The following is a 26,005-nucleotide window of genomic DNA, read 5'->3' as shown; positions in this document are numbered from 1 at the left end:
TAATCCGCCTGCCTCAGCCTCCCAAAGTGTTGGCCTTACAGGCGTGAGCCATCGCACCCAGCCGGGGCTAACTTTCTGCACAGAAGTGCCATCTACCTACCATCTGACCTCTGTCATGTGACCCGGGGCAGGGGATGTGACATCTCCACCTTCTAAGTACCCCTGTCATGGGGCAGCTCCCCTCTCAGGTGCTGGGGCTCAGGTCCTCTCCTGGGTCTCAGCAGGTCATGGTCTACTCCAGGGCTATGCATACTGGTTTCAGTAAGTGTTTTGTAGATCTGCCTCCCAGCATGGAGCAAGTGCTGGGTCAGGGTGCAGTGGACTCAGTATCTCTGAAGGAGGAGATGTCTCTTGCCCTCTCTCCACAGCTAGAGCTTTCACTAGCTACAGAGCTACAGCCAACTCCTGCACCAGCTCAGAAGGTAGAGCCAGCTCCGGCTACAACTCGGGTGCTAGTTCCAGGATCAGGGCCAGCTCCAGCAGCAGCTCCAGCAGCACAACCAGAGACAGGGGCAGCTCTGGCCACTTCTGTGCCGGCTCCAGTATAGCTCCAGCATCCGCCCTCTAGCCAGGACCAGCTCTAAAACCATTTGCATGGTTAGGGCCAAATATCAGCATCAGGTTCAGAAAAAGGGCCAGGGCCAGCATCAGCTACAGGACCAGCTTCAGCACCGCGGCTCACACCAGTGCGGGTTCCTGTACCAGCTCAAGAACTATGGCCACGGCCAGCACAACTCCAGATCTCACTCCAGCTGCCGCACCAGCTCTACCACCTACTCCAGAAACAGAGGCAGCTCTATCACCAAATCTGGTGCCACCTCTGGTGACTGCTCGGGCACCAGCTCCAAAACCAGTTCCAGGGTTTAAGCAAGTTCCAGGTGTAGACCTCAAGCCAGTGCCAGGTTCAGAGGAAGGGCCAGCTGCAGCACCACCTCCAGAGCCAGAGCTGGCACCAGATATAAAGCGATGGCTGATTGCACAACCAGAACCAGAATCAGAGGCAGCTCCAGAGCTACAGCCATCTCAGACCTGCACCAGCTCCTGCACCAGCTTCAGAACGACAGCCAGCGTTCCTGCCAGCTCTAGAGCAAAATCTAATCAGGAACCAGCTGTAGCACCACATCCAGAGCTAGGACCAGCTTTGACACTTTTCCCAGGGCAAAGACTAGCAACAGCAACACAGCCAGAGGCAGCTCCAGAACATCAGTCCCTGGGGCAGAGCCAGCTTGTCTCCAACAACCATGTCAGTGCTAGGACAGAGCCTGCACCATCTCTGGAGGTGGAGCCTGCTCTGGTGCCAGCTCCAGCCCCAACACCAGAGCTAGAACCCAGCCTGCCGGTGGGGCCATACAGGGAGGAGACTCAGACCACGCAGTTGCAGCCCAGTTGCAAGGTGTCCTGGGGTCCTGGGCTGGGGCTTTTCTTAGGAGCCCTGGGGTGTTTCCTGGCTTTGCAAAGGCAATGAAAATTTGAGTTGAATTTATTACCAGCTCCTGCCCCCTCTAAGCCAGCACCCGAGCTGGAGCCAGCTCCCGCACCCAGGCCTTCCTGGCCTTTGCCTGTGGCTGCAGAGAGCAGGCTGAGCGAGAAGCCTCATCTCCTGGTGTGTCCCCTCCAGGCTTAAGGCTAGAGCGGTGTGCGCTGTGCAATGCGGAGGCTGCCCAGCCCCAGGACAGCAGCGCGGCCTTCCTCCCAGCCCCTGCGGCTCAGACCTGTCATCCCCTGCTCTGGAGCTCGCGTCCTGCTCCGAGTCCCGGCTCCACCGTTCGCAGCCCGGCGACCGCGGCGAGTCGCTTGGCCGCGAGGCCTCGGTGTCCCGCCCTGCGCGGTGACTGAGGTCCCAGGACACAGCGCAGACAGGGCGCTACGCAGGCCTGGCCGGGGTCACCCCGCCTGCCGGGACCCTCGCCCGTCTCAGCACTCATTAGGCGCCTGGTGTGTACCCGCGCCCATGGCCGACACCGGCAGAGCCCCTGGTGGGGAACGGACGGGGCGCGTCGCGGGAGCCCCATGCTGCCCCGGGCGGGCGCTGCTCGACAGTCACGGGAGCCGCCCGGATGGCTGGGACCACTGGGACCACCGGGACCACCGGGACCACGGGCTCGTGGAGCGTCCTCCTGACCTGGCCTGGAAATCCTCCGCGAAAACGGGGAGCCGCGCGTGTCCGTGGCGTGTCCGGCACCCGGCGGGTTGGAGACGGCGCGGCCCCGGCTGCTGGCCCCGTGGGGCGGTCGCGGTGCAGGACACGGGTCACGGCGCTGCCGCTGCTCTGCGTGGCAAACCCACGCGCCCACCCGCCAGCCACGGAGCAGCGCCCACCTGCGGGCGCGGGGAGCGGTACGGCAGGGGACCGCTGGGGGGCGCTGCTTGGGCGGGGCGGATTGACTCGTGCGGGCCGCCGTACACGCTATAAAAGGCGCGGCGCGTCTCCTCTCGTCCTCTGCGCGCGCCGGCGGCTGCCATGGCGGGTCGGCAGCTCGCCTTCTCCTACCGGCCCATTCCCAAGCGCCTCCCCGGGTCCCGCCCAGCAGCCTCGCTCTCCCTGGCGCTGCGCGGCCTCGGGGACTCGGCTGCCGGCTTCCGGGTGCGGGGTGGGGGCAGGCTCTGACTTGGGGCGTCCTGGCCGCGTGAGCCGCGGGATGGGGGCCCGGGCCCCGGAGGAGGCGCCGCTGCTGTGTCCCTTGGTGGAGAGGGCGCTGCCGGCCCTGCGCGGTTTCCAGCCAGGAAGCTTCGGGAAGCCTGGTGAGAGCTGAGTGCGCGAATTCGGATCGTAGAGAAAAGCACCCCGTTCACCCACGACCCTTCCGCTCCTGCTGCTGCTGCTGCTGCTGCGTCCCTGAGTCGTTGAGGCTGTGGGAAGATGTTTGTCAGCATCTTTGAAAAATTGATTTCTTATCTGTGTCCACGCGTCAGGTGGTTTCCTTGTCACTGTGGCTGCTCAGCGGGAGGCTGTTCTGGCGGGAGGAGGACTGCTCGGTTGTCTGGTGGGCATTCCGCCTCGTGGTCCTGGTCCCTTGATACCTGCAGGGGGATCAGCAGCACGCGCTCCGTGGCCACTGTGTTGTAACTCCAAGTTCTCCTCCCGCAGATTAACCATAGAGCAAGGGGAGAGAGTAACATGGGTCGGATTTTTCTAGAATGGCCCTTGTGACAGTGAGCTTTTTGGTGGCAGGGACCTTCTTTGGTCCGCCTTCCTGGAGACCAGATGCAGCAAAACGCATCTGGTCTTTTTTTTTTTTTTTTTTTTTTCCGAGACAGAGTCTCGCCCAGTCGCCCAGGCTGGAGTGCAATGGCGCGATCTCAGCTCACTACCACCTCTGCCTCCTGGGTTCAAGCGATTTTCCTGCTTCAGCCTCCCGAGTAGCTGGAATTACAGGCGCCAGCCACTAGGCCAGCTAACATTTTTTTTTTTTTTTTTTTTTTTTTTTTTTTAGTAGAGACGGGGTTTCAGCATGTTGGCCAGGCTGGTTTTGAACTCCTGACCTCAAGTGATCCGCCCGCCTCGGCCTCCCAAAAAATGCAGTGTTTATGTGATGCTCCTCTGTGGTGTTTGCGAGATTTATACAAAATCGGGGTTTCTTTTTTCTCCAGGACGTCTGCTCACTGGAAACGACACGTGCATGGGGTGTTGGGTAAGTTGGTGCATTGGAGCTGGAACAGGGTCAATCCTCCAGTGTAACTAAGCCCTGCTGTGCAACATCTTAAGTGACTGGAGGGACCAGTCGGTCTTGTGTTCACATTGTGGCTAGAAGCTGTCTCTCCAGGGGAATAAAAACGGATTATTTCGTCTTCAACAGGACACTGCCCCTAGAGGCGTTGCAGCTGTGGCTGCCATGTCACATCTGTGTCATTAGGCGGCAGAGATTAGAGAGGCTATGTCTACGCTCAGCGTTCTGCCCCGTGAACGTTTGAATGTTTGATAGTCTGACACTGCTGTTTCGTGGACAGGCGTCTGTCTTCCTTCGCCCGTATCTGGGAGAGAGGGCAGGCCCTGTGCGTTCTAACCCACGCGCTGGGCTAGGCTGGCTGCTAGGGGTCTGAAGGGACAGTGGGAAGGTAGAGGGTGCCTTCACCAGGAGCAGCCTTCATGAGTGAGTCTTAAGAACCTGTGAGGATCAGTCAGGTCTGGTGTGCGCTGGGTCCTGCCGTACACTGTGTCAGGATCACGCAGGACAGGACTGGGGAAGGGTTTGCTGGCGTCTCAGTTAATAGCAGTAATGGCAGCCACTTGTGTTCTTGATTCTTTGCCAAGCATTCTTGTTATTTAACACAGGAAGGAGGTGGCTTTGCCTGTGATGGACTTCCAGTGTGAGCACTGGCCAGAGTGACCAGGCCGACTGGCACCAGCCCTGATCAACGTAAGAGGTGAGGCGGAGGCTTGCCCTCCCTCCCTGCCTGCCCTGGCTGCCGTGTGCATGTGAGCGGCTGCCCTGCAGATGCTGTCCTGGACCTGTCGGCACCACAGACAGTTGCTCTGCTGTGCCTGTGGCCTCGGGGCAAAGAGAAAGTGGCGATTTCTACACTCAGTGCTCGGGAACCAGTGGGCACTGAGAATGGTTTATGGCCTGACATTACTTGCAACCAAAGCCAGGCAGCATTTGGGTTTTCACTTTTGGAAACCACCTTACCTGGTTTGCTCCATGAGGGAGGGGCAGCAACATTGCTGGGAACCTTGAGGTGTAGATATGTATAAATGAGCTGTGTGTGTATCTGAAGCTCCGGGCACTTGTGGGGTTACCAGGTGGGCGCGTCTCACTCCCAGGCCTTGTTCTGGAAATGATTGTGTAGGTGTGAGAGACCTTGGGCAAGTTTGACTAAGAACAGTTGAGCTGGGATAAACAGGCTATTCCTTGTCCAGCATTATTAATCCCATTTGGGCGGGGGTGGCAGGGTGCAATTCCTGTGCACAAAGGAAGGGCCCTGGGTAGGGGTCAGGAGCTGCCTTGCCCAGAGATGTGTCTGGGTCACTTTGGGAACAGGAATCCTCCCCAAAATGGGTAGGAATGGGGGTACAGAGGCCAAAGACGCAGCTGCACATCCTGCAATGCCTGGGACGCCCCACAGTGAAGAGTGATGTGGCCCTAAATGTCAGCAGTGTCAGACTTCTGCTAAGAGATAGTATCAAGAAAGATAACTTCAAAATACAGTTTCTGGAGGTCGGGCGCCGTGGCTCAGGCCTGTAATCCCAGCACTTTGGGAGGCCAACACGTGTGGATCACCTGAGGTCAGGAGTTCGAGACCAGCCTGGCCAACAGCCTGAAATCCCGTCTCTACTAAAAATACAAAAATTAGCCGGGTGTGGTGGCACAAGCCTGTAATCCCAGCTATTCGGGAGGCTGAGGCAGGAGAATCGCTTGAACCCGGGAGGCAGAGGTTGCAGTGAGCCGAGATCACGCCACTGCACTCCAGCCTGGGCAACAGAGTGGGACTCTGTCTCAGAAAAAAAAAAAAAATACAGTTTGGGGATTTCATAAATTGGGTTCCCTGAAGGTCATTTGGTGAATCCGGGTTAAAGAACCCTGGTCTGCATCACTGTCCTTGTTTTTCAGATGCAGAGGCCAGGATGTGGGCCCAGCCCTGTGCCAGGAGGCTGGCTGGAGTAAAGGTACAGATCCAGGCCTCACCCCCTCTGGGACCATTGGCACTCAGGGTGTTTGCAGCGTCAGAGCCCAGCTTTCCAGAAGCCCACCTGCCCCCAGGGCCACAGCTGCAGCTCCTGCTCTGCTGTCATTACAGGGATGGGCAGGCTGGCACGGGGGCACCCGCTGCCCCTGGCTGGGTAGGGCTGTGTATTCCCGCCGGCCAGGGGCCACTGCCAGGACCACCCCTCCATTTTCATATCCCGATTCTTAAGTTCTGCCATTGTGGTATTCTGGTGGAAAAAAAAGAACCGCTTGGCTGTTTTTGAACTGCCTGGAACCTAAGATCCTGAGTTTTTTTTTTCCCCCCCAAGGGGGAAAATCTATATGGAAAACTTTTATTTTAAAATACAGGATGAAGCGAATTAAGATTAAATGAACATTTCTTTAAGGATAATATTCTGTGTTGGCAAAACTTGAGAATAAATTGGTCTGGAATGGAATGGAATGGATTGTCTTGACTCATACATTGCGGAGCACAGCCCGCCCTGGAGAAAGGTGTTGCTGGGGTGGGATCTTCCCACCAGGGTCCTTGCCTGTTCTCCTAGGGAACGGCTGCTGGGTGCCCTGGGCTACTGGGGAGAGCGCATGGGGCTGGAGAAGACGGCCATTCCTGGGCTGTTTCCTAGGGAATGAGTTCTACATCTTATGGCTGGATTTTGTAAAATCAGTTTTAAAAATACCGCATATGTCTGTTTTCTTACTAGAACACCTTTTTCTTGGTCTGTTGTGCCACAGCCCAGGTTTGGGGGGTACTGGTCATTGGCTGTTTCAGAAGCCACTGTGTTTGGGGAACTGCCCTGGCGGCTTCAGAGGTGTGTGTGGGTTGAAGGGCAGGCAGGGGCTCTGGAATAGATCTCACCTTGAACACCTGAGGGCTGCCTCCCCAGGATTCAGGGGCTCAACCCCAGCCTGAGTGCCTGGGCTGGGTGGATCCACAGCGGGGCGAAGGGTCTCACGCGCAGCATCGATGGGGGCTCAGGGTGCTCAGCCCTGGGCCTTACATAAAAGCTGTTTATTGACATTACGTTCTTCAGAGTAACAAACCCCTTTGGAGGGCCCTCCTGCCGGGATGTCCGCCTTTGCTCTGAGCTGGGGTCTCAAGGCTGTGGTGTTGGCATCCAGAGTCCTGACGGTAGGGGAGTGATTTTGCAAGAGTTGCATTTCACATCTGACAGGATTCCTTGAGGGAGGGCTGGACCCTGGCACCTGGCCAGCTCCAGGAAGGGTGGCCGGGCCCCTCACTGCCCCATCAAGAGTACTTGGTGTTGGAGATCTTCTTCCAGAGCAGGGTCTTGAGGTGGCTGAGCACCAGCGAGTGATGGGCCTCCACCTGGCTGGCCAGCCCGCTCAGCGTGGTGCAGGTGCGCAGCTGCGTGCCCAGCTCCTCGCGGAGGTCGGCGGGTGCGCCAGGCAGCAGGTAGCCCCGTAGCAGCGCGCACACCTTGGCCAGGTTGGGCTGGATGAGGTCGCCCTTGCACTGCCTCATGAGCCTGTCACACGGGGCCCTGCAGTCGCGCCCGTAGGTGCAGTCGGCGCTGTGCTCGCAGCGGCGGCCCTGCAGGAAGCGGCGCACGGTGGCCTCAGGTGCCACCTGCTGCAGGTCGGCCATCTTGAAGTCGTAGGTGGCTGTGTAGCCCACGTTGGCCAGTGTGGTCTCACACATGTAGAAAGTCCCGTAAGAGCTGTGGAAGAGCTCCTCCACGAACTCCAGCAGGCCGATGGCGATCTTGGCCCGCCAAGGCCACGCGGGCCCCAGCCACTGCTGGAGAGCACCCTGCAGGGCAGGCGGCAGCAGTGGGCGCAACAGGGGTGGAAGGGCGGCCACGTGCCAGGCGCCATGTGGCACGCCCTCGGTGAGGTAGAGGTCCCCGCAGTAGCCCAGCAGTCTGGAGGCGTGCTCCTTCTCCTGCAGGGACAGCAGCAGCAGGAACTCGTTACGCTGCAGCAGGGCCCACACGGACTTGGCTTCCGCCAAGGACACCCGGTTGTCCTTGTTGAAGTCAGCCATGAGCAGGACCTGGCTCACCAGCGCCGGCAGGGAAGGCAGGTCTCCCAGGTTCGCCTGGCGTTTGGGACCAAAAGAAAGGAAAAGCCAGTTGATCTGATGTCTGGGAGCATGAGCTGGCCTTGACCTGGTCCTGGTGGGGTGGTCTGCTGGCCAGACCAGCACATCTGCCAGGTTAGGGGTCCCAGCCCACAGCTACACAGGTGGAGGAGGCAGCCAGCAATGTGTCCACTCACTGCTGGCCTGTGTTGCTGCTGCCAGACATACCTCCCTCCTCCAGACAGACCTCCCGCCTCCTGGCAGCCTTGGGTGCACCTGGGGAGCTCGAGTGTGGGCACCTGGGCAGAGAAGCCTCAGAGCTTCCCTGAGGATGAGAATCGGCAGAGGGCGGAGGGCACGCACTGGCTGAAGCCCTGGGAAGCGGCCCCTCTCCGCAAGCCCTGGTCTCCATTCGGGGCACCTGCCCTGCTGGACCCACAGCCCTTGACTGCAGAAGCCTCCTCTCGACCTCAGCTGCCAGCCCACCGGCGCCCCCAACCCTTGCTCCCAGCCCTGGAGAGGCTCCTTCGCTGGCAAGGCTCATGCCCAGGGGCTGGGGGATGGGAGGTCTGCCCAGGGTCCACTTGGGCCCATCTATGCCTTTGCGCTGGGCACGTTGGTGCCAGGGCTGCCCACTGGGCACATGACCGTGGTGTGGACTCCAGCCCTGCCCCCCAGGAGAGCTGCCTGACCTTGAGGAAGCTGAGGGTCATCTCCTGGAATTCCTTGATGGAGGTGCCCCGGGTGGGCTTGTCGAACAGTACCAGCTCCCGCCGGGGGGCTGCATCCGACCGGGCCTTGGAGTCGAGGGTCTCCTCAATGCCACACTTGATGGTTACATCCTTGTCCCGCCAGAGCCCGCTGTACACCTGGACAGGGCCATAGAGGTCCTCCGTGCAGATGTCCCCCTCCCACTGCATGGGCAGTATCAGCCCCAGGCCCACCCGCCCTGCCACTGGCTATACCTGCTGGCCCGGGGCCACCGAGAGGCAGGTCCCCCACTCCACCATACGCAGCTCACACAGGTCCTGGCAGACGGAGCCCGAGATGATCCCCTTGTGGTACTGGTCACACTGAGGAGACAGGTGCAGGGCGTGCCGGACGGGGCAGCCACACCCCTGCCCCACTGAGCCCCTCCCCACAGGCCCGAAGCCCAGCTGGCAGGGGCCTCCACTTGCTGCAGTTGAAAAGCTGCCAGCCCCTCACACAGGCAGTGCCGAGGCCCTGGGTCATGCCATTGGTGGCTGCAGGATGGGGCTGTTGGCTGCAGGGGCAGCCCCGCCAACCCTCCCGTCCGGTCCCATCCCCACCATCCTGGCTCCTATAACAGGACGGCACAGCAAAGGCCACTGCCTGGACATGAGACACACACCACGCCCAGTGTCAACCCCGGACCGGGGCCAGAGGCAGGAACCTGGAGGCAGCTCTCCCGCCCGGCTGACCGAGCTCTCTGGACCATCCAGGCATTGGCCGGTGAACTAGAATTCACCCTAGTCCCTAATATCTACACCATCAGCTGCCACACGCGCTCCCTCTGCTTGACTCTTCATTCCTGCCTTGGGTGACGCCAGGAGGGAGGACAGCCCCCAACTCATGGCGTCCTCCCTGCCCGGATCAGTGAGTGAAACATCTCTGAACTTGTTTCCTATGGTGGTGCTGACTGGACCGTGTCTTCCATCTGAAGGGCCAGGAGCTGCCCCACCCAGGCAGGGCTTTCCCCGGGATGCCAGGAAGAACAAAAGGGTAGGCTCTTGGTGCCAGAGCGATGGATGGTCAGGCTGGCAGAACCTGGACAGGAGTCAGACACGAGCCACAGGGCCTCTGCCAGAGAAGCAACCCCCTGGTCACAGGTCAAACCGCTGGGTGTCATCCCGTGAAGGGTGCCGCGTCCAGCCCCTCTGCTCCCCATCAGGGCGGGCTGCCAGCCATTCTGCACTGGGCACTCACGGGGGCTCTCACGACAGATCCTGATGCCCAGAGCCACACCTGCATGGCAGCTTCTGGGTGGGTTTCCACTTCTCCCAGGCATGGGTCTCCTCCTGTCCCAAGGACTTGACCTCCATCTTCGGCCCGGCCCAGCCTTCCCCAGGCTGAGGCAGAAGCACAGGCCGCGGCCTCACTATTTGCCCCAAGTGCAGCCAGGACAGGGCTCACTGCCAGAGCTGACAGTCTCAAGGATACCCCTGGGGTGGAGTGGGCAATGGAGCCCCAGCCTCTACCTCCTCTCCCGGCCCTTCGAGGCCAGTGCCCAGGCTCAAGCACTCTGTTGTCAGAGCTGTTTGTCAAGGCTTAGAAAATGGACTCCTGGGGTCCCACAATGACTCTGGGCCTGTCCTTCCCGGTCCCACAGGCCCCTCCTTAGCCAGACCCCCAGGGAGACATTGTTAGCGGTAATTAGGCCTGGGGCTGGCTGCCGCCCCTCAGCCCCCACCTCAGCTCCAGGAGCCTGGCAGCCCCTCAATCCCAGTGCCCCGCGGGAGGTGACGGGGTGATGGAGCTGGCCCGCCCCTCTAGGGGTGGGGGGAGAATTCCTGGATATACAGCCTCAGTTGCCAAGGAGCCTGGCTGAGCAGGCTTGGAGGGAGCTGGGGAAGGGAGCTGTGGAACACCCTGCCCTCCAGGGGTCAGGAGGCGGGAGGGTCCCCGTCCCCCACACGCCAAGGATGGGGACAGAAGTGAGATGGGCCAAGTGGAGGCCGAGGACCCCGCCACGTGAGTCATGAAGGCAGCGTCTGTCCTGGCAGCAAGAAAACGCCAGCCCTTCATCAAGACAGAAAAGGAAAATGAAGGAAAACCGCACACTTGTCCAACCCTTCACCTTGCAGGCAGGCCCTTTGCCACCGGAGTCCACTCCCGTCCCCAGACCAGCCCCCTGCGCCTGGAGCCCCCAACCAGCCAGCTCCCTGCACCCGGAGCCCCAGAACACACAGTCCCCTGCACCCAGAGCCCCAGACCAGCCCCCTGCACCCGGAGCCCCAGACCAGCCCCCCGCGCCCGGAGCCCCAGACCAGCCCCCCGCGCCCGGAGCCCCAGACCAGCCCCTGTACCCGAGCCCCAGACCAGCCCCCTGCGCCCGGAACCCCAGACCAGCCCCCCGCACCCGGAGCCCCAGACCAGCCCCCCGCACCCGGAGCCCCAGACCAGCCCCACGCGCCCGGAGCCCCAGACCAGCCCCCTGCGCCCGGAGCCCCAGACCCGCAGGAAGCTGTCCTGCTCCTGGCACACAGTGGTGCTGGGGAAGGAGCCTGTGGGCCACGCTGCTCTCTGCCAGACTGGGGCTGGGCCTGGGGCTCTGGGGTCCCCCAGGGTTGGGGAGATGGAGCTGCCCCCATGGTCCTGGGCGCCTCCCAGCACCTAGCAGGGTGGGGAGAGGCTTCCTCAGAGGCTGAGGCGGGCGTGTGCTTGGCCTCCTCAGGGCCCCCGCCGCACGTCGATCCTCTCAACCGCCCAGCCTGTTCCCCGTCTGCAGCAGGGCTCAGTGGGGACTCACAGTCCAGTTCTTGGCCTCGTGAGGGCCCTGGTGGAACCTGGGACTGGCCCTGCACTGCTGCTGCCTCACTGTGTGAGCTGGGCCAGGCTCTGCGCCTCTCTGAGGCATCCAGTGCCCCCATGAGGCGGGGCAGGGAACCTCCTCTGGGAAGGAGGGGACGTCTCCATGGCCCCTGGGGTGGCTTCGGGAGAGCTGGGCTTGGCCTGACCTCTGGGAAGGCTCTGAGCAGCCAGGGAAACCCCCACTGTGCAAAGGGCCAGGGCACCCTGGGAAACTGACGCTGCAGCTTCCTCATTTGTGAGGGCACCTCCTCCTGCTCTGCAGTCCAGCACCCAGTAGGTGCTCAGAACCCACCTGGCCATGTGAATCCTCTGCTCACTCCCACCCGCCCCCACCCACAACACCCCGGCCTGGAGGTCCGGCCCCTCCACCTCCTCGGTCCTTCTAGGAGCTCCAGGGGTGCATCTGCTCGGGGCACAGCCCTCCCCACCCATGGCCCAATGTGCCACCCTCCCACCCTGCTGGGCTCAGAGGCCCCCTGGACTTCAAGGGTGAGCAAGGCCTGATGCCAGGGGCCTGGAGGCCTCCCCTGGGCTGGCATGGGCTCCAAACAAGTCCTGGGCACAAGCTCTCCTAGCTCCGGACCCCACACCCCACTCCTCCACTGCCACCTCTGGGCCTTTCCACATGTGGCCCCAATCAGACATGGCTCTGTGGGGTACAGGCCTGTCCACGCCCACCCAGGTAGCTTCATCCACCACCCAGCTGCCAGGAGAGGTGCCCTCCCCATCTGACAGAGGAGACACCGAACCTGGGGTCTCGCTGCACCCAATCCCCCTATGACAACCCACAGTGGCTGCTGCTACGGGCCAGATCCTTCTATGCCCAGGCCTGACCCCAAGGGGAGTGGAGGCATTGGAACCCTGGTCATTGGGCAGGCTGGGGTCAAAATTCAGTGGGGACCTGCCCAGTTCTGGGCGAGTCTAGGGTTTGCCAGGAAGAGAGAGCTGGGATGACCTCCCCTCCGAGCTAGTCACAGGGTGTGCAGAGGAGCAGGGGGTCACCTCGGTGTGCACTCGTGGACACATTTGCTCCCAGACACACACATGCTCACATATGCCAGGGGACTTAGCCTGTCTTCCTGAGGTGGAGGCTGTGGAGGACCTTGCCCTGCCACCTGCCTCGGGGGACCCCTGGTCCCAGGGGAGCTAGCAAGGTCACTAAGGCCAGCACACGGGGGTCTCCATCCCGGCCAGTAAGGACACCACACGGGGGTCTCTATCCCGGACCAGTGAGGCTAGCTGCCCACCCCAGGCTTCCTACTAAACATCCTCCCTCCCAAACATTTCTGGAGTCTGCCCTGCCGTCTGCCCCAGCCCCCAGCCCCAAACCTCTCCCTCTCTCCTGGGCCCCTGCAGCCACCCCCACATCTCCCCCATCCTCCTCTGGACCCCCGTCCTCCACACCCAGCCTGAGGCTGCCCTGCACGTCTCCCCCGTCCTCCACACCCAACCTGAAGCAGCTTTGCAGATTCCACCTAGAAACCCATGTGCCCCGTGGGCCCTGGGTCTGGGGAGGCAGGTGTCTTCAGGGCCTGGTACCCCAGCGTCTTGGGCAGCAAGGGGGCACGGCCCAGTCCCTAGCCCGCACAAGCAACACTTACAATGACCACCTGGCAGACGTGGCCGCGACATCGCTCCGAGTAGGACGAGTAGTGCACGTACACCAGCCAGCTGCCCGCAAAGACGCCCAGCCAGGCCAGGAAGACGCAGCGGACCCTTAGGCCTGGGAGCCGACCCTGTGGGGGAAGGGGCCGCATGAGGAGATGCCCTTGGGGCACCCAGGCTCAGGGTGCCCTCAACCCCACTTCCCATGGGAAGGGCCTCCAGATCCACCCCAGCCTTCCCCTGCCATCCCCTTGGCCCGCTGGCGCCCCCATCTTCTAGAATCACCCCCAGCTCAGCCACACCTGCTCCTGGCTCTGCCTCTCAGAATCACCCCCAGCTCAGCGACACCCCGCTCCTGGCTCTGCCTCTCCAGGGTCACATACCAGGGGCTGCAGGGGCTGGAGGTTGGAGCAGGCGCTGCTCGGACTTTTCAATGTTATGGGCGGGTACAAATAAATGTCAAAACCAGGGGACTAGAGGGTGGCCGATTCTTTCCTCTGCTGAATGAAGTTTTTTTTTTTTGAGAGGGAGTATCACTGTGTAGCCCAGGCTGGAGTGCAGTGGCGTGATCTCAACTCACTGCAACCTCTGCCTCCCAGGTTCAAGTGATTCTCCTGCGTCAGCCTCCCGAATAACTGGGATTACAGGCATGCAACACCACGCCCAGCTAATTTTTGTATTTTTAGTAGAGACAGGCTTTCACCATGTTGGCTAGGCTGGTCTTGAACTCCTGACCTCAGGTGATCCACCTGCCTTGGCCTCCCAAAGTGCTGGGATTACAGGCGTGAGCCACTGTGCCCGGCCGAATGAAGATATTTTTACAAACCCTTCCTATCCTGACCTCATTTCATAACATCGTCACCTCCGCACAAGGCCAGGTGAGCGCACCCACCGCGAGCGACACTGCCCCTATTTTCCCACCGTAATGCAGATTGGTGGGAAGTTCCGGCCGGACCAGGCCCGCAAGGAGAACCAGGTTTGGAGAACGGGGCCCCAGGAGCCCAACGCAGCCACATCCTGGAAGCCTTTAAGAGACGCAGGCGGGCCGGGCGGGGGGGCTCACCCTGTGAACCCAGCACTCTGGGAGGCTGAGGCGGGCAGATTGCTTGAGCCCAGGAGTTTGAGACCATCCTGGGCAACATAGTGAAACCCTGCCTCTACAAAAATACAAAAATTAGCTGGGTGCGGTGGCTCACCCTGTAATCCCAGCTCTTTGGGAGGCTGAGGTGGGTGGCTTGCTTAAGCTCAGGAGTTCGAGACCAGCCTGGGCAACATGGCAAAACCCCATCTCCACTAAAAATACAAAAATTAGCTGGGCATGGTGACTCACGCCTGTAGTCCCAGCTACTTGGGAGGCTGCGGCTGGAGGATTGATTGAGCCCGGGAGGTTGAAGCTGCAGTGAGCTGTGACCGCACACTACACTCCAGCCTGGGTGACAAAGCGAGACCCTGTCTCAAAAAAAAAAAAAAAAAAAAAAAGACACAGACTCAAGACACCGATGTTCACAACAGCCCAGCGGTGGGCAGTCCTTAAGTTCACAGCCGGGGGATGGAAGAGCAGCTGCGTCTATCGTATCCACACTGTGGAGTGACTGCGCCCTGAGAAGGAAGGAGATTCTGATGTTCACCCAGAAGGGAGGAACCCCAGGACAAGAGGCTCAGTGAAATGAGCCCGTCACCAAAGCACAAATCCTGCAGGACCCATTTACACAAGGTCCCCAGAATCGCCAAAACCATAGAGACAGGAAGGAGAGTAGAGGGAGCCTGGGGCGGGGAAGGGACTGGAAGTGTGCCTTTGATGCAGACAGAGCTTCAGTTTGGGAAGTTGGAGAGCTCTGCGGACAGAGGGAGGTGACCACTAAACCGTGCACTTAAACAGGGTTAAGATGATACATTTTATGCTATACGTATTTTACCACAGTTAAAAATTAAGGCCGGCCGCGGTGGCTCACGCCTGTAATCCCAGCACTTTGGGAGGCCGAGGCAGGCGGATCACCTCAGGTTGGGAGTTCGAGACCAGCCTGACCAACATTGAGGAATGCCATCTCTACTAAAAATACAAAATTAGCCAGGCGTGGTGGCGCATGCCTGTAATCCCAGCTACTTGGGAGGCTGAGGCAGGAGAATCTCTTGAACCCGGGAGGGAGAGGTTGTGGTGAGCTGAGATGGCGCCATTGCCATTGCACTCAGCCTGGGTGACAGAGCGAGATTCCGTCTCAAAAAAAAAAAAAAAAAAAAAAGTAAGCACGCAGCCCCGGCCCCTGCCTAAAGCTCTCACCCAGATGTCTGGGAGCCGGCTTTTAGGGAGGGCTCCAGGTCACTCTGCCATCCTCAGTCCCTCTGCCTTGGTTTCCTTACTGGCACAAGGAGGCTCAGGCACGGGCTCTACAGTACAGGCCTCCAAGCCGGGCTTCCAAGGGTGACAGCCAGGGACAGCTGCATGCCACCTTCCCTCTCCCCAGCCCCCTAGCAAATTTCAGGCCTCTCAGGCACTGGCCAGCAGAGGGGACTTGCCCTACGCAGGGGTTCAGACATCCCTGACCTGAAGCTAAAGGGTGAAGGGCCCAGGCTTGGGAGCCAGCTTCCCCTCAGAGAGGCCCCACTGCTGGCTCCAAGCACTCCCTGTGGCCTCCTGTCCACCTGCGGCCAGGGAGAGGCTGCCCACTGGTCACATCCTCCTCCTGGCAGCGCCTGGCCACACCCCCACCTGCCCAAGTCACAGCCCCCATCAGAGGTCGTGGGCTGCAGCCCAGCTTAGGCCGTGAGCAGGGAACTCCTCCCTAAAATGGGGCCACCAGCTCCTCAACGAGGACAAGGCACAGCCCAGGCAGCTGAGGTCGTTTTTTCTGGTTCTTTCAGGATGGGTGGGCCCTGGTCTCCTGCTTCCCCGGCATCCAGTCACTGATGGCCGCCCCAGGCAGGGCTACAGAGGGAGGACCCCTAGCAGCTGGGGAAGGGCCCAGAGCTCCAGTAGCAGGGGGGTCCTGGGGGTCCTGGAGCAGAGGGTGTGGCTCCGGTGGGGGGAGCCCTCCAGGCCCAGGATGGTCTCCGCCCCCTCAGACCACTTGTCCTGGGCACTGAATCTGTTTCCGGCAGACTTGCTCAAGATGAAAAACAGGAAAGCAGAGAAACAATGGGGGGTGGGTGTTGTTCTGGCAGGATAAGGTCGGAGGGCTCCATCTGGGGTGAACGTGCCCGAGGCAGGGCCACACAGGGAGGCCCAGCATGGGCGGGGCCTCGGAGGACAGCCAGGAGGAGGGAGGCTGCAGCTGGCGCCGGGCCTAGGGCTGACCCCAGCTGGGGACAGTGACACCAAGCTAGGGACTTACCCAGTTCTGCTCCCCAGAGCCCCGACTGGGCTTGGGCCAGGGCCTATTTCCGCCTGGCCAGCTCTGGTTCATCCCCCAACTCTTTCATTGTTGTTGTTCTTTTGAGACAGGGTCTTGCTGTGTTGCCCAGGCTGGAGTGCAGTGGTCCAGTCACAGCTCACTGCAGCCTCGAACTCCCAGCTTCAAGTGACCCTCCCACCAAGCCTCCCAAGGTCCTGGCATTACAGGCAGGAGCCACCTTGCCCAGCTCTCCCCTAGGTCTTGATCTTCCCCAGCTGCCATCCCTGACCCTGCTGTGGGTCCTGGGGTCCCAAGCAGCTGCTCTGCAAGGCCCCCACAGTGCTCCCTGGCCCACCTTGGCTCCCGGGCCTGGCACAGATGGACGGGCAAAGCTTGAGTGTGGAGGTGGCCCCACCATCCAGGACCTGGGCTGGGGCTTTGCAGGGGCAGGTGGGGACCAGCTTGGAGGGTGGGGAGGGTCACCCAGGGGGTGGGAACAGCACAGTGGTCCTCAGCCCAGCAGGCTCAGACCATGGGCCGGGAGCCCCACAGCACTAACCCAGAAAAGCAGTTCACAAGGCCAGGAAACTGAGGCCCTCACCACTAGAGGGGCAGGCTGGGCTCCCACCAGGGCTCTGGCCCCGAGCCAGCCACCCTGGGAACAGCCAACATCCCTCTGCTGCCATTCCTGGGCGGAGCTCCAAGCATCAGCATCTCTTCTGCAGCTGCCGGTGGAGGCCTTTCCTCGGGGGAGGGGACCACTGTGCACCCCACCTCGCAGCGACTGGGGTGGTCCTCAGACCCCTTAGCTCTCACCCTGCCCCAAGGCTGAGCCGGGACCACCACAACCTGAAGCCCCAGGTGGGCACAGAGGGTCTCGCTGCAATCTGTGAGTTGCTGGGTTCCATACACTCTTCCCAAAAGGGGAGCTGAGGCCAGCCAGGCCCTGAGTTCAGGCAGGACCCAGGCAGGGTTCCTCCTGCTGACCCAGGACCACCCTGCGGGGGCCAGGGAGATACAGGCAAATCTGACCAGGACTGGCTCCTCTGGCAGGTGGCTGAGGTCCTGGAAGGTCTGGGAGGGCACCCCATCAGAGGCCGGGCCCCGGATGATTGGAGCCTGATGGGCCTGGCCTGCATCTCCCCAAAGCAGAAGGTGAAAGGGCTCCCGGCAGCTGGAACCCAAGGCAGCCCGGGCCTCCCCTGCGGACCCGGCCAGGCCCCCGGAGGGGACAGTGACTTGTTCAAGGTCATCCCGGGGTCAGGGCAGGGTCCCCGCGCTATGGCTGGCTGATGGGATGAAGGGGCAGGGGGCGGAGAGGTCATGTCCTTGCCAGGGCGTTTCTGTGTGTCCCAAGTTTTCTACCGCAGAATAACACACCTTATTTTTTAAGTGGAGAAAAGAGGAAAGGACTTTTGTGTGGTTTCTGGGCCTGGGGGGCCGGGACCGCCTGCAGGTCGGGGCGAGGGCCTCCAGGCCGCAGCATCCCCGCGCCCGGACCCTCCCGTCGCCGCCACCGCCCCTCCCCCAGCGTCCCGTCCTTCCCGAGCCACTCGCCCCCCTTCCCGCTGCCCACCCCGGGCTCATGAACCCCTCGTGTCCGAACCCGGGGCCCCGCTCCGCACTCGGCCCACTCCGGGGTTGGAGCTCGGCCTCCCCAAGCAGAGGCGGCCGGGGGCGGCGGGCGCGCACCGCGCTTACCTGAAGGCCCTTGGAGAAGGGGCAGAAGAGCACCAGGTGCGCCAGGCGCCGCAGCCGCCGCATGGTGGGCGCCGGCCGGGGCTGCGCGGGCCCCGCGGCTCGCTCGGCCTCAGCCCCGGCCCGGCCCGGCCCGCAGCAGCCGCCGCTCCCTCGCCATGCGGGCCGCGCGCCCCCGGGCCCGCGTTAAAGGCGAGGGCGCGCGCCTTTCTGACGGCCGACGGCGGCGCGGCGGGAGCGCGCGGGGGAGGGGCGCGGCGGGGGCGCGCGGGGGCGGGGCTTGGCGCGCGGCCCGCCTTCGACCCCCGGCTCGGCTGAGGAGGGGGCGGGCACCGAGGCCCCGCCCACCAGCAGACCCCGCCCCTCATGCAACGGGGCTGCGGGAGGGGCCAGGAGCCGGGGCCGGGGGCGCGGCTGTCGGGCTCCTGGGCGTCTCGAGGGCGCTTCCCACGCTGGAGAGAGGCCCCGTGCGCTGCGCAGGCTGCGGGGTTCAGGGCTCCCCACGCGCGCCCCCGGTTCGAGGCCGCAGAGCCAGGGCTGGTCCTTCCCCTGGGTCCTCAGGATGGGGTCAGACGCGCGGAGCCCTGGGCTGGCCGAGCCTGCAGCCCGCTCCGGGGTCCGACCCTTCCCTCCTGGCTGAGACCCTGCGCCTTGGCCACTCGCCGCGAGGACACTCCCTTCGCCTCCGCGTGGGGTGCTCGGGGATGAGCCGCTGCCGCCTCCACAGGCAGGTTCCGTGTGAACAGAAGCTTTCATTGCACTTGGGTAAACACCTGGGGGGGCTGAGTTGGACGGTGAGGGATGTGGGGCGCTGCCAGCAGCTGCCAAGACGCGCTCCCTCCCCGCGGCCGCCGGCGCTTCCAGCTGCTCCGCATCCCGGGCGGCTCTTGCTATCGGCAGGTTTTTAAATTTTAGCCATTTCCCTGGTGGTGGCGTCTCGCTGGGGCTGTGGTTCGCGTGTTTAACACACTTTCTGCGTGCTCAGTTACCACCTGTGTATCTTCTCCACAGTCTATTCAAGTTTTTGACCATTAATAAAAATCACGTTGTTTCCTTATTATTAAGTTTTGAGACTTCTTTACATTTTGGTTTTAATTTTTAATATCTAGAATGAGACTGAGTCTCGCTGTTTCGCCCAGGCTGGTCTCGAACTCCTGGGCTCAAGGGATCATCCCGCCTTGGCCTCCCAAAGTGCTGGGATTACAGGCAAGAGTCACCTGATGCCCAGCCGAGACTTTTTTTTTTTTTTTTTTTTGAGAGGGAGTCTTGCTATGTTGCCCAGGCCGGAGTGGTCTCCAACTCCTGGCCTCAAGTGATCCACCTGCCTCAGCCTCCTAAAGTGCTGGATTACAGGCGTGAGTCACCATGCCTGGCCTGAGACTTCTTTATATCTTCTGGATATCTGCCCATTATTACACATGTGATTTGCAAAGATTTTTCTCCCAGTCTGTGGCTTTCTTTTCATTCTCTTAACAGTTTCTTTCTTTTCTTTTTCTTTTTTTTCTGACGGAGTTTCACTCTTGTAGTCCAGGCTGGAGTTCAGTGGCATGATCTCAGCTCACTGCAACCTCCGCCACCCAGGTTCAAGCGATTCTCCTGCCTCAGCCTCCCAAGTAGCTGGAACTATAGGTGCAAGCTACCATGCCCGGCTAATTTTTGTATTTTTAATAGAGATGGGGTTTCGCAATGTTGGCAAGGCTGATCTCGAACCCCTAACCTCAGGTGATCCACCCGCCTCAGCCTCCCAAAGTGCTGGGGTTACAGGTATGAGCCACTGCACCCGGCCAGCCATATCTTTCAAGGAGCAGAAGTTCTCGATTTTGATAAGGGCCAATTTAACTATTTTTTTCTTTTATAGATTGTGCTTTTGCTTATTTGTTTTGAGACGGGTTCTCACTCTGTCACCCAGGTGGGAGTCTAGTGGCCCAATCATGGCTCACTGAAGCTTCCAGCTCCTGGGTCAAGCGATCCTCCTGCCTCAACCTCCCGAGTAGCTGGGATTACAGGCACGTGCCACCACACCCAGATAATTTTTGTATTTTTAGTAGAGACGGGGTTTCACTGTGTTGGCCAGGATGGTCTCGAACTCCTGACCTTGTAATCCGCCTGGCTTGGCCTCCCAAAGTGCTGGCATTACAGGCATGAGCCACCATGCCCGGCCACACCAGGCTAATTTTTTAGTGTTTTGTAGAGATGGGGTTTTACCATGTTGCCCAGGCTGGTCTTGAACTTTTGGGCTCAAGCGATCCTCCCGCCTTGGCTTCCCAAAGCACTGGGATTCTGGGCGTGAGTGAGCCACTGCAACCAGCCCGGATCGTGTTCTGAGTGTGTCATCTTTAAGAAATTTTTGCCTAACTGAAGGTCACAAAGGTTTTCTGTGCTTTCTTGTAGATGTTGTATAGTATTTGGCTTCATATTTAAGTCAACGACGCAATTCCAGTTAACTTTTGTGTATTGTGCAGGGTGTGGATCGGAGGGTTTTCAGTTTGGGGCTTGGGGGTTTTGTTAGCATTTTTTGCACATCAACATCCAGTACTTCTGGCATCATCTGTTGAAAGGATGAGCCCCTCCTCACATAATTGCATGGCAGGGAGTTAAACAGAGAGCGACAAGGCCAGGGGGCAATGGGGTCCGGGTTCTATGCCAGGTATAGGAAGGAGGGGTGGGCCTGGGGGTGTGGCAGTGGCCTGCCAGACACCTGGATGGACAGGGCTGGAGGCAACATGAGGAAGGGGAGAGGGGCCAGTGGGAGAAAGTAGCAGGTAGACCTCCCCAGTCTCAGCGACCCCCAACGTAGCTGTAGCCCAGGCTGGGAAGAGGGACTGCCATGTCCCCGAGTGACCTTTCCTCTCTCCCTCGATCCAAGCACTGTCTGTCTTCCAGCGAGGGTCCCAGAGCCCAAGAAAGGAAAGAGCAGTACAAGAGGGTGGGACACAGAGCACAAGCACCAAGAGGCCAACATACAGGCTTCTCCCGGCCTGGAGGGAGGCCTTGCCATGTCTGCAGCTGGGAGAGCATGTACTTCCCTGCGTGGCCTGTCCTCCTCCTGCAGGAGGGCTGTCCCAGGGCCAGGGGGAGTGGGCACAGGGCAGTGGTGGTCGGTCCGGCCTGCAGGGAGCTCAGTTGGAGGGTGCAGGAGCCCACACCTTCCGTCAGTGTGAGCCAGGCCAAGACCGCGGCCAAGAAAGTTCTGGAGGGTCTCCCGAGGAGGGCTTCCTGGGGTAGGGGCGCAGGAGAGAGTGATCCATGGGTCAGGATCTGGGGAAGGTGTGGCCCATGAGAAGGATGAGCGCAGCCTCAGTGCCACCCCCAGGCTGCCAGGAGGGACATGGCCCGCCCTGGGAGGAGTGCCTGGTGAGCACATAGCCGGCCCTGGGTGACCCTGTCCCCGAGATCTTCCAAAAAGACATTTCCCAGCAGGGCCCACGGGACGGGGTGCTCCCTCCAGGCAGGGACCAGTGACCACGTTCTCCTGTGCATCTGCAGCGCCCGGCCCAGAACCTGCACAGTGTCCGTGGACACTAGCCCATCAAGTGTTCATGGAATGGGCACTGGCTGGGTTCCAGTTCAGTTTGAGTGGGTCTAGTTCTCGTTTTGGGGCCCTTGTTTCTATACCACCAATGGGTGGCATCCACCTGCCTGGAACATGAATGGGGCAGAGGACCCGGGAGGTGCTGACTGGTATCTCAGGTGTGAGGAGCAGGAACTGGGCTGTGCCTTGCCGTTTCCAGGGCCCTTCATGGCCTGAGGCCCTGAGCTCAAACCCTGGCCAGGGCAAATGACAGGTAAACGAAAGGTCCGCTGCACAGACACAGACACAGAGACACAGGCTCACACACACCTTCGGGGCAGGCTCTGGGGACAATTCTGAACGTGGAGGACCTTCCTGCCCTCTCTTTCCTTCCCATTCGTCCTAAGGCCTAGGAGTTTCCTCCCCAGGCAGAGGGCCCATTGCTCTCCCTGCCCTGCTGCAAAACTGGCATGTCCCATTCCAACTGCTATAACCACGGCTCTTCCCCAGTCATCCCCTACTCACACCCAGACCTTTTTTTTTTTTTTTTTTGAGACAGTCTCGCTCTGTTGCCCAGGCTGGAGTGCAGTGGTGTGATCTCAGCTCACTGCAAGCTCCGCCTCCCGGGTTCACGCCATTCTCCTGCCTCAGCCTCCTGAGTAAGCTGGGACTACAGGCGCCCGCCACCGTGCCCAGCTAATTTTTTGTATTTTTTAGTAGAGACGGGGTTTCACTGTGTTAGCCAGGATGGTCTCGATCTCCTGACCTCGTGATCTGCCTGCCTCAGCCTCCCAAAGTGCTGGGATTACAGGCATAAGCCACCATGCCCGGCCTTTTTTTGTATTTTTTTGTATTTTTAGTAGAGACGTGCTGAGACCAGTTCGGTCGAGGAGACCCTAACCCAGCGGCACTAGAGGAATTAAAGACACACACAGAGAAATATAGAGGTGTGAAGTGGGAAATCAGGGGTCTCACAGCCTTCAGAGCTGAAAGCCTCCAACAGAGATTTTCCCACGTATTTGTTGACAGCAAGCCAGTGAGCACACCAGGTGAGCAGCCGTTTAGGGGGCCCTGGTGGATCGAGGGTCCTGGAGAGCCATGAGGTTTTCCTCAGATGGTGGGGTGCGGCACATCAAGTTTCCCCCAAAGGGAGAGCTGCCACTTTCGATATGAAGCTGACATATCACCGGGGACCTGCCCGCTGCTGTTGAATACAGTCTTCCGTTTGTGAAGAGAAGCTCTCGGGCCCTCCTTCCTTGTGCTTGTTGTGTCTGAGTTGAAAACCCTCCAAATGGGACTGTCAGGCTCCAGTCACAAGGCCTCCGTGGTCAGGTGGTTGACTGGGACAAGAGCCCATTGTAAGCTAATTTTGCTTTTTGAAAACAAGGGGTGAACCTAGTAGTCATGTCAGAGAGTCAGTGAATCCACCACCCCAAGGGGCGCATCTGGGCACAGGCTGTTTTCCTTCTCTGGAGTTTCCAGATAATGGATCCTCAGCCACAGTGACTTGCTGTTCAAAGGGATCACTAGGGCTGTGAGGCCCCAGCGGGAGACAGAGTGGCCTGTGGCTCACGGGGCGGCAGCTAGAATAGCCTGTTGGTTCAGGCCCTGACGTAAGGAGGCTGATTTGTGGGTTCAGTAATTTATTTTATTTATTTTTTTTATTTTTTGATACCAAGTCTTACTCTGTTGCCCAGGCTGGAGTGCAGTGGTGTGATCTCAGCTCACTGCAACCTCCACCTCCCAGGTGCAAGCGATTCTCCTGCCTTGGCCTCCAGAGTAGCTGGGATTACAGGCACGCACCACCACGTCTGGCTCATTTTTATATTTTTAGTAGGGACAGGGTTTTGCTATGTTGGCCAGGCTGGTCTCAAATTCCTGACCTCAGGTGGTCCACCCACCTCGGCCTCCCAAAGTGCTGGGATTACAGGCGTGAGCCACTGCGCCCGGCCTGGGTTCACTAATTTAAGAAGCCAAGTCGAATGCCCAACTGAAACACATCCTGTCTCCAACACCCACACGGTCCAATCAAGTGCTGGGTTGTCCTTTTGGGTGAGATGGGGGAGCAAAGAGACAGCAGGTTTTCCTTGACTGGCTGAGGCAGTGAGTGCTGTGGACCCACCTGCCTCATCCCAAGAAACTCCACCTGGTGAGGCAGCCGCTGGACGCTGTTGACGTTTTGCCTGCCTCTGTGGACAGGGAGGTGTGAGAGTACCCCCGTCTAGTTCTAGAGACCGAAGGCTTCTGAGCTGCCAACCTGCAGGACATCATCTGTATCATGGCACCTGTGGACATCAGAAGTCCTAACCTGCCCACAGGTGGCCAATGGCGGGGTGCGTGTGGGGAACACACCTGAGTGTACTGGAGACCTGGCCATGTGAGTGCAAGCTGGTCTTGCTCCTCCTCTGCCAGTGGTGTGGCGAAAAGGCATTGGCAGGATCCAAGACAGTATACCAAGTACCCGGAGCCCACGTGATGGGCTCGGTGTGGTCACAGAGTGTAAGACAGTTAGGGCTCTGGGAGCAAAGCTGACTTCTGTTGGTGGTAATCCACTGTCAGCCACCGGCAGCTCTTACCTGCTCCACTGGCCACTCAGGGCTATTGTGTTGCCATATTTCATCTTTTTTTTTTTTTTTTTTTGACAGGGAGTGTCACCCAGTGACTGTCACCCAGGCTGGAGTGCAGTGGCGTGATCTCGGCTCACTGCAGCCTCTGCCTCCTGGGTTCACATGATTCTCCTGCCTCAGCCTCCCAAGTAGCTGGAACTACAGGGGTCCGCCACCATGCCCAGCTAATTTTTGTAGTTTTAGTAGAGACGGGGTTTCTCCATGTTGGTCAGGCTGGTCTCGAACTCCTGACCTCAGATGATTCACCCGCCTCGGCCTCCCAAAGTGCTGGGATTAGAAGCATGAGCCACCACGCCCAGCCTTTTCTTTCTTTTTTTGAGGCAGACTCTCACTCTGTCGTCCAGGCTGGAGTGCAGTGGCACGATCTCGGCTCACTGCAACCTCCACCTCCCAGGTTCAAGCGATTCTTTTGCCTCAGCCTCCCGAGTAGCTGGGACTACAGGGGCCTGCCACCACGCCCCGCTAATTTTTTTGTATTTTTAGTAGAGACAGGGTTTCACCATGTTGACCAGGCTGGTCTCTAACTCCGGGGGTCAAGTGATCTACCGGCCTCAGCCTCCTGGGATTACAGGCATGAGCCACGGCGCCTGGCCCCATATTTCATCTTAGTCCCCCTACTGCCCTTAATCCCTCAATCAAACCTCTGATACTCCTTTTTCCCTCTGGGATTCTGTACCCACCCTGAAAGCGGGTTGCAGAGAGATTCACACATCCCACTGGCCCTTCCCTGCAGGCAGCTCTCGCCAATAGGGAGAGTCCCCTCTGGCACTTACAGGATGGAAGTATGGTGATGAAACACAGTTCCTACGCGGCAACGCACACACAGAAGCATCAAAAACAGGGCATCAAATTGGCCCAAGACGCCACACCCACAAGATCACATCAGCCTTCATTCCCCATTTCGAACCGTGCACAAACCCGGTGGGCAGAATCCAGAGAACTTTTCCTTCCACTGGTCCAAACAGGAGAGTGATGTGGGCGACTCACATCTGACACAGCCATAAAGTTTGAGTTCTTCTTCTCCTCCAAGTTCTCCAGCACACTTGGATGGTGCCCACGGCCTTGGGAACCTCTAATCATCTTTCTTCCTAACGTAAGTGAAGGGGGCTGAGAGGTGGAAGGAGGACGTCCATGAACAAAGTTCTGCATTTATTTTCAGGCAGCGTGGCAACGGCGCATGCCTCAACCAGGCACTGTTCAGTGATTTTCAATCCATCCAATGCTCCATACCAGGCAGTGAGCTTCTCATAGCTGACCCATCTACTTCAGTTTTGGGCACCCCATGATTAGTAGCCATTGCCATGTTGTTTTCAGCTGGATCTGTGGAGTTTGCACCATTTGGCCAACTCGAGCTTGGTGTCTCGGTGGCAATCTTACTTGAGGATTCTTCCTACTTTAGACAAAATAGATGTAACAGAGTTGATTTGAGCATTAAAGGAGGCATGAATCGGGCAGCACTCGAAGCTGGAAGAGGCTCTGGGAGCTCTGTCTTAGCAGTGTGTGCAGCAGGCTTTTACAGGCTGAATGTGGAAGTGAAGTACGGAAATAACTCAAGGCCAGGCCAGGCACCGTGTCTCACACCTGTAATCCCAGCACTTTGGGAGGCCGAGGCAGGCAGATCACATGAGTTCAGGAGTTCAAGACCAGCCTGGCCAACATGGTGAAAGCCCGTCTCTACTAACAATACCAAAATTAGCCGGGCATGGTGGCATGTGCTTGTAGTCCCAATTACTGGGGAGCTGAGGCACGAGAATCACTTGAACCCAAGAGGTGGAGCTTGCAGTGAGCCGAGGTCATGCCACTGCACTCCAGCCTGGGTGACAGAGCAAGCAAGGCTCCGTCTCAAAAAAAAAAAAAAAAAAAAGAAAAAGTTGCATAATGTTCTGTTTCCTGGATCAACCGTAATTTATGCAACCAAGTATCTCTTGGCGGGTACTTAGGATGTCTGAACTGTCTCTTTTTCTGAAACACACTGTTTGCACAACTGGCTATATCTG

The 26,005-nt window shown here is 59.4% G+C and overlaps 2 protein-coding genes and 2 non-coding genes across 8 annotated transcripts; 3 read left to right on the top strand and 1 right to left on the bottom strand.

Moving 5' to 3' along the window:
- The first annotated feature begins 10 nt into the window (after nucleotides 1-10).
- LOC105740262 lies at nucleotides 11-6,017 on the top strand. Of its 2 annotated transcripts, XR_004031480.1 has the most exons (4): nucleotides 11-2,742; nucleotides 3,592-3,632; nucleotides 4,274-4,365; nucleotides 5,550-6,017. XR_004031480.1 is itself a non-coding variant. In XM_030818221.1 (2 exons), the coding sequence occupies exons 1-2, from the start codon at nucleotides 2,058-2,060 to the stop codon at nucleotides 3,681-3,683; spliced, it is 777 nt and encodes a 258-aa protein (XP_030674081.1). In that variant the 5' UTR covers nucleotides 1,952-2,057; the 3' UTR covers nucleotides 3,684-5,438. The 2 variants fall into 2 exon arrangements, 1 of the variants encoding a protein (XP_030674081.1); XM_030818221.1 differs by lacking the exon at nucleotides 5,550-6,017 and having other exon boundaries at nucleotides 1,952-2,742; nucleotides 3,592-5,438.
- On the top strand, nucleotides 3,801-3,932 carry LOC115836510. Its single transcript, XR_004031583.1, has one exon. It is a non-coding gene; the product is annotated as a small nucleolar RNA SNORA17 (small nucleolar RNA).
- Nucleotides 4,439-4,574, top strand: LOC115836508. The gene has a single exon (XR_004031581.1). It is a non-coding gene; the product is annotated as a small nucleolar RNA SNORA43 (small nucleolar RNA).
- On the bottom strand, nucleotides 5,967-18,078 carry DIPK1B (divergent protein kinase domain 1B). 4 transcript variants are annotated; one of them, XM_030818218.1, is made up of 5 exons: nucleotides 17,874-18,078; nucleotides 12,840-12,974; nucleotides 8,652-8,759; nucleotides 8,379-8,555; nucleotides 5,967-7,704 (listed from the first exon to the last, which is right to left on the bottom strand). In XM_030818218.1, the coding sequence occupies exons 1-5, from the start codon at nucleotides 17,934-17,936 to the stop codon at nucleotides 6,892-6,894; spliced, it is 1,296 nt and encodes a 431-aa protein (XP_030674078.1). In that variant the 5' UTR covers nucleotides 17,937-18,078; the 3' UTR covers nucleotides 5,967-6,891. The 4 variants fall into 4 exon arrangements, with proteins under 4 accessions (XP_030674078.1, XP_030674080.1, XP_030674079.1 ...); XM_030818220.1 differs by lacking the exon at nucleotides 17,874-18,078 and adding an exon at nucleotides 9,673-10,446 and having other exon boundaries at nucleotides 6,607-7,704; nucleotides 12,840-12,926; XM_030818217.1 differs by lacking the exon at nucleotides 17,874-18,078 and adding an exon at nucleotides 16,173-16,291 and having other exon boundaries at nucleotides 6,627-7,704.
- Between the last annotated feature and the right edge of the window lie 7,927 nt (nucleotides 18,079-26,005).

The sequence above is a fragment of the Nomascus leucogenys genome, chromosome 8 (assembly GCF_006542625.1).
Source record: "Nomascus leucogenys isolate Asia chromosome 8, Asia_NLE_v1, whole genome shotgun sequence".
Lineage (NCBI taxonomy): Eukaryota > Metazoa > Chordata > Mammalia > Primates > Hylobatidae > Nomascus > Nomascus leucogenys.
The sequence above is the reverse complement of the archived record's forward strand: the minus strand, read 5'-3'. Positions and strand labels throughout refer to the sequence as shown.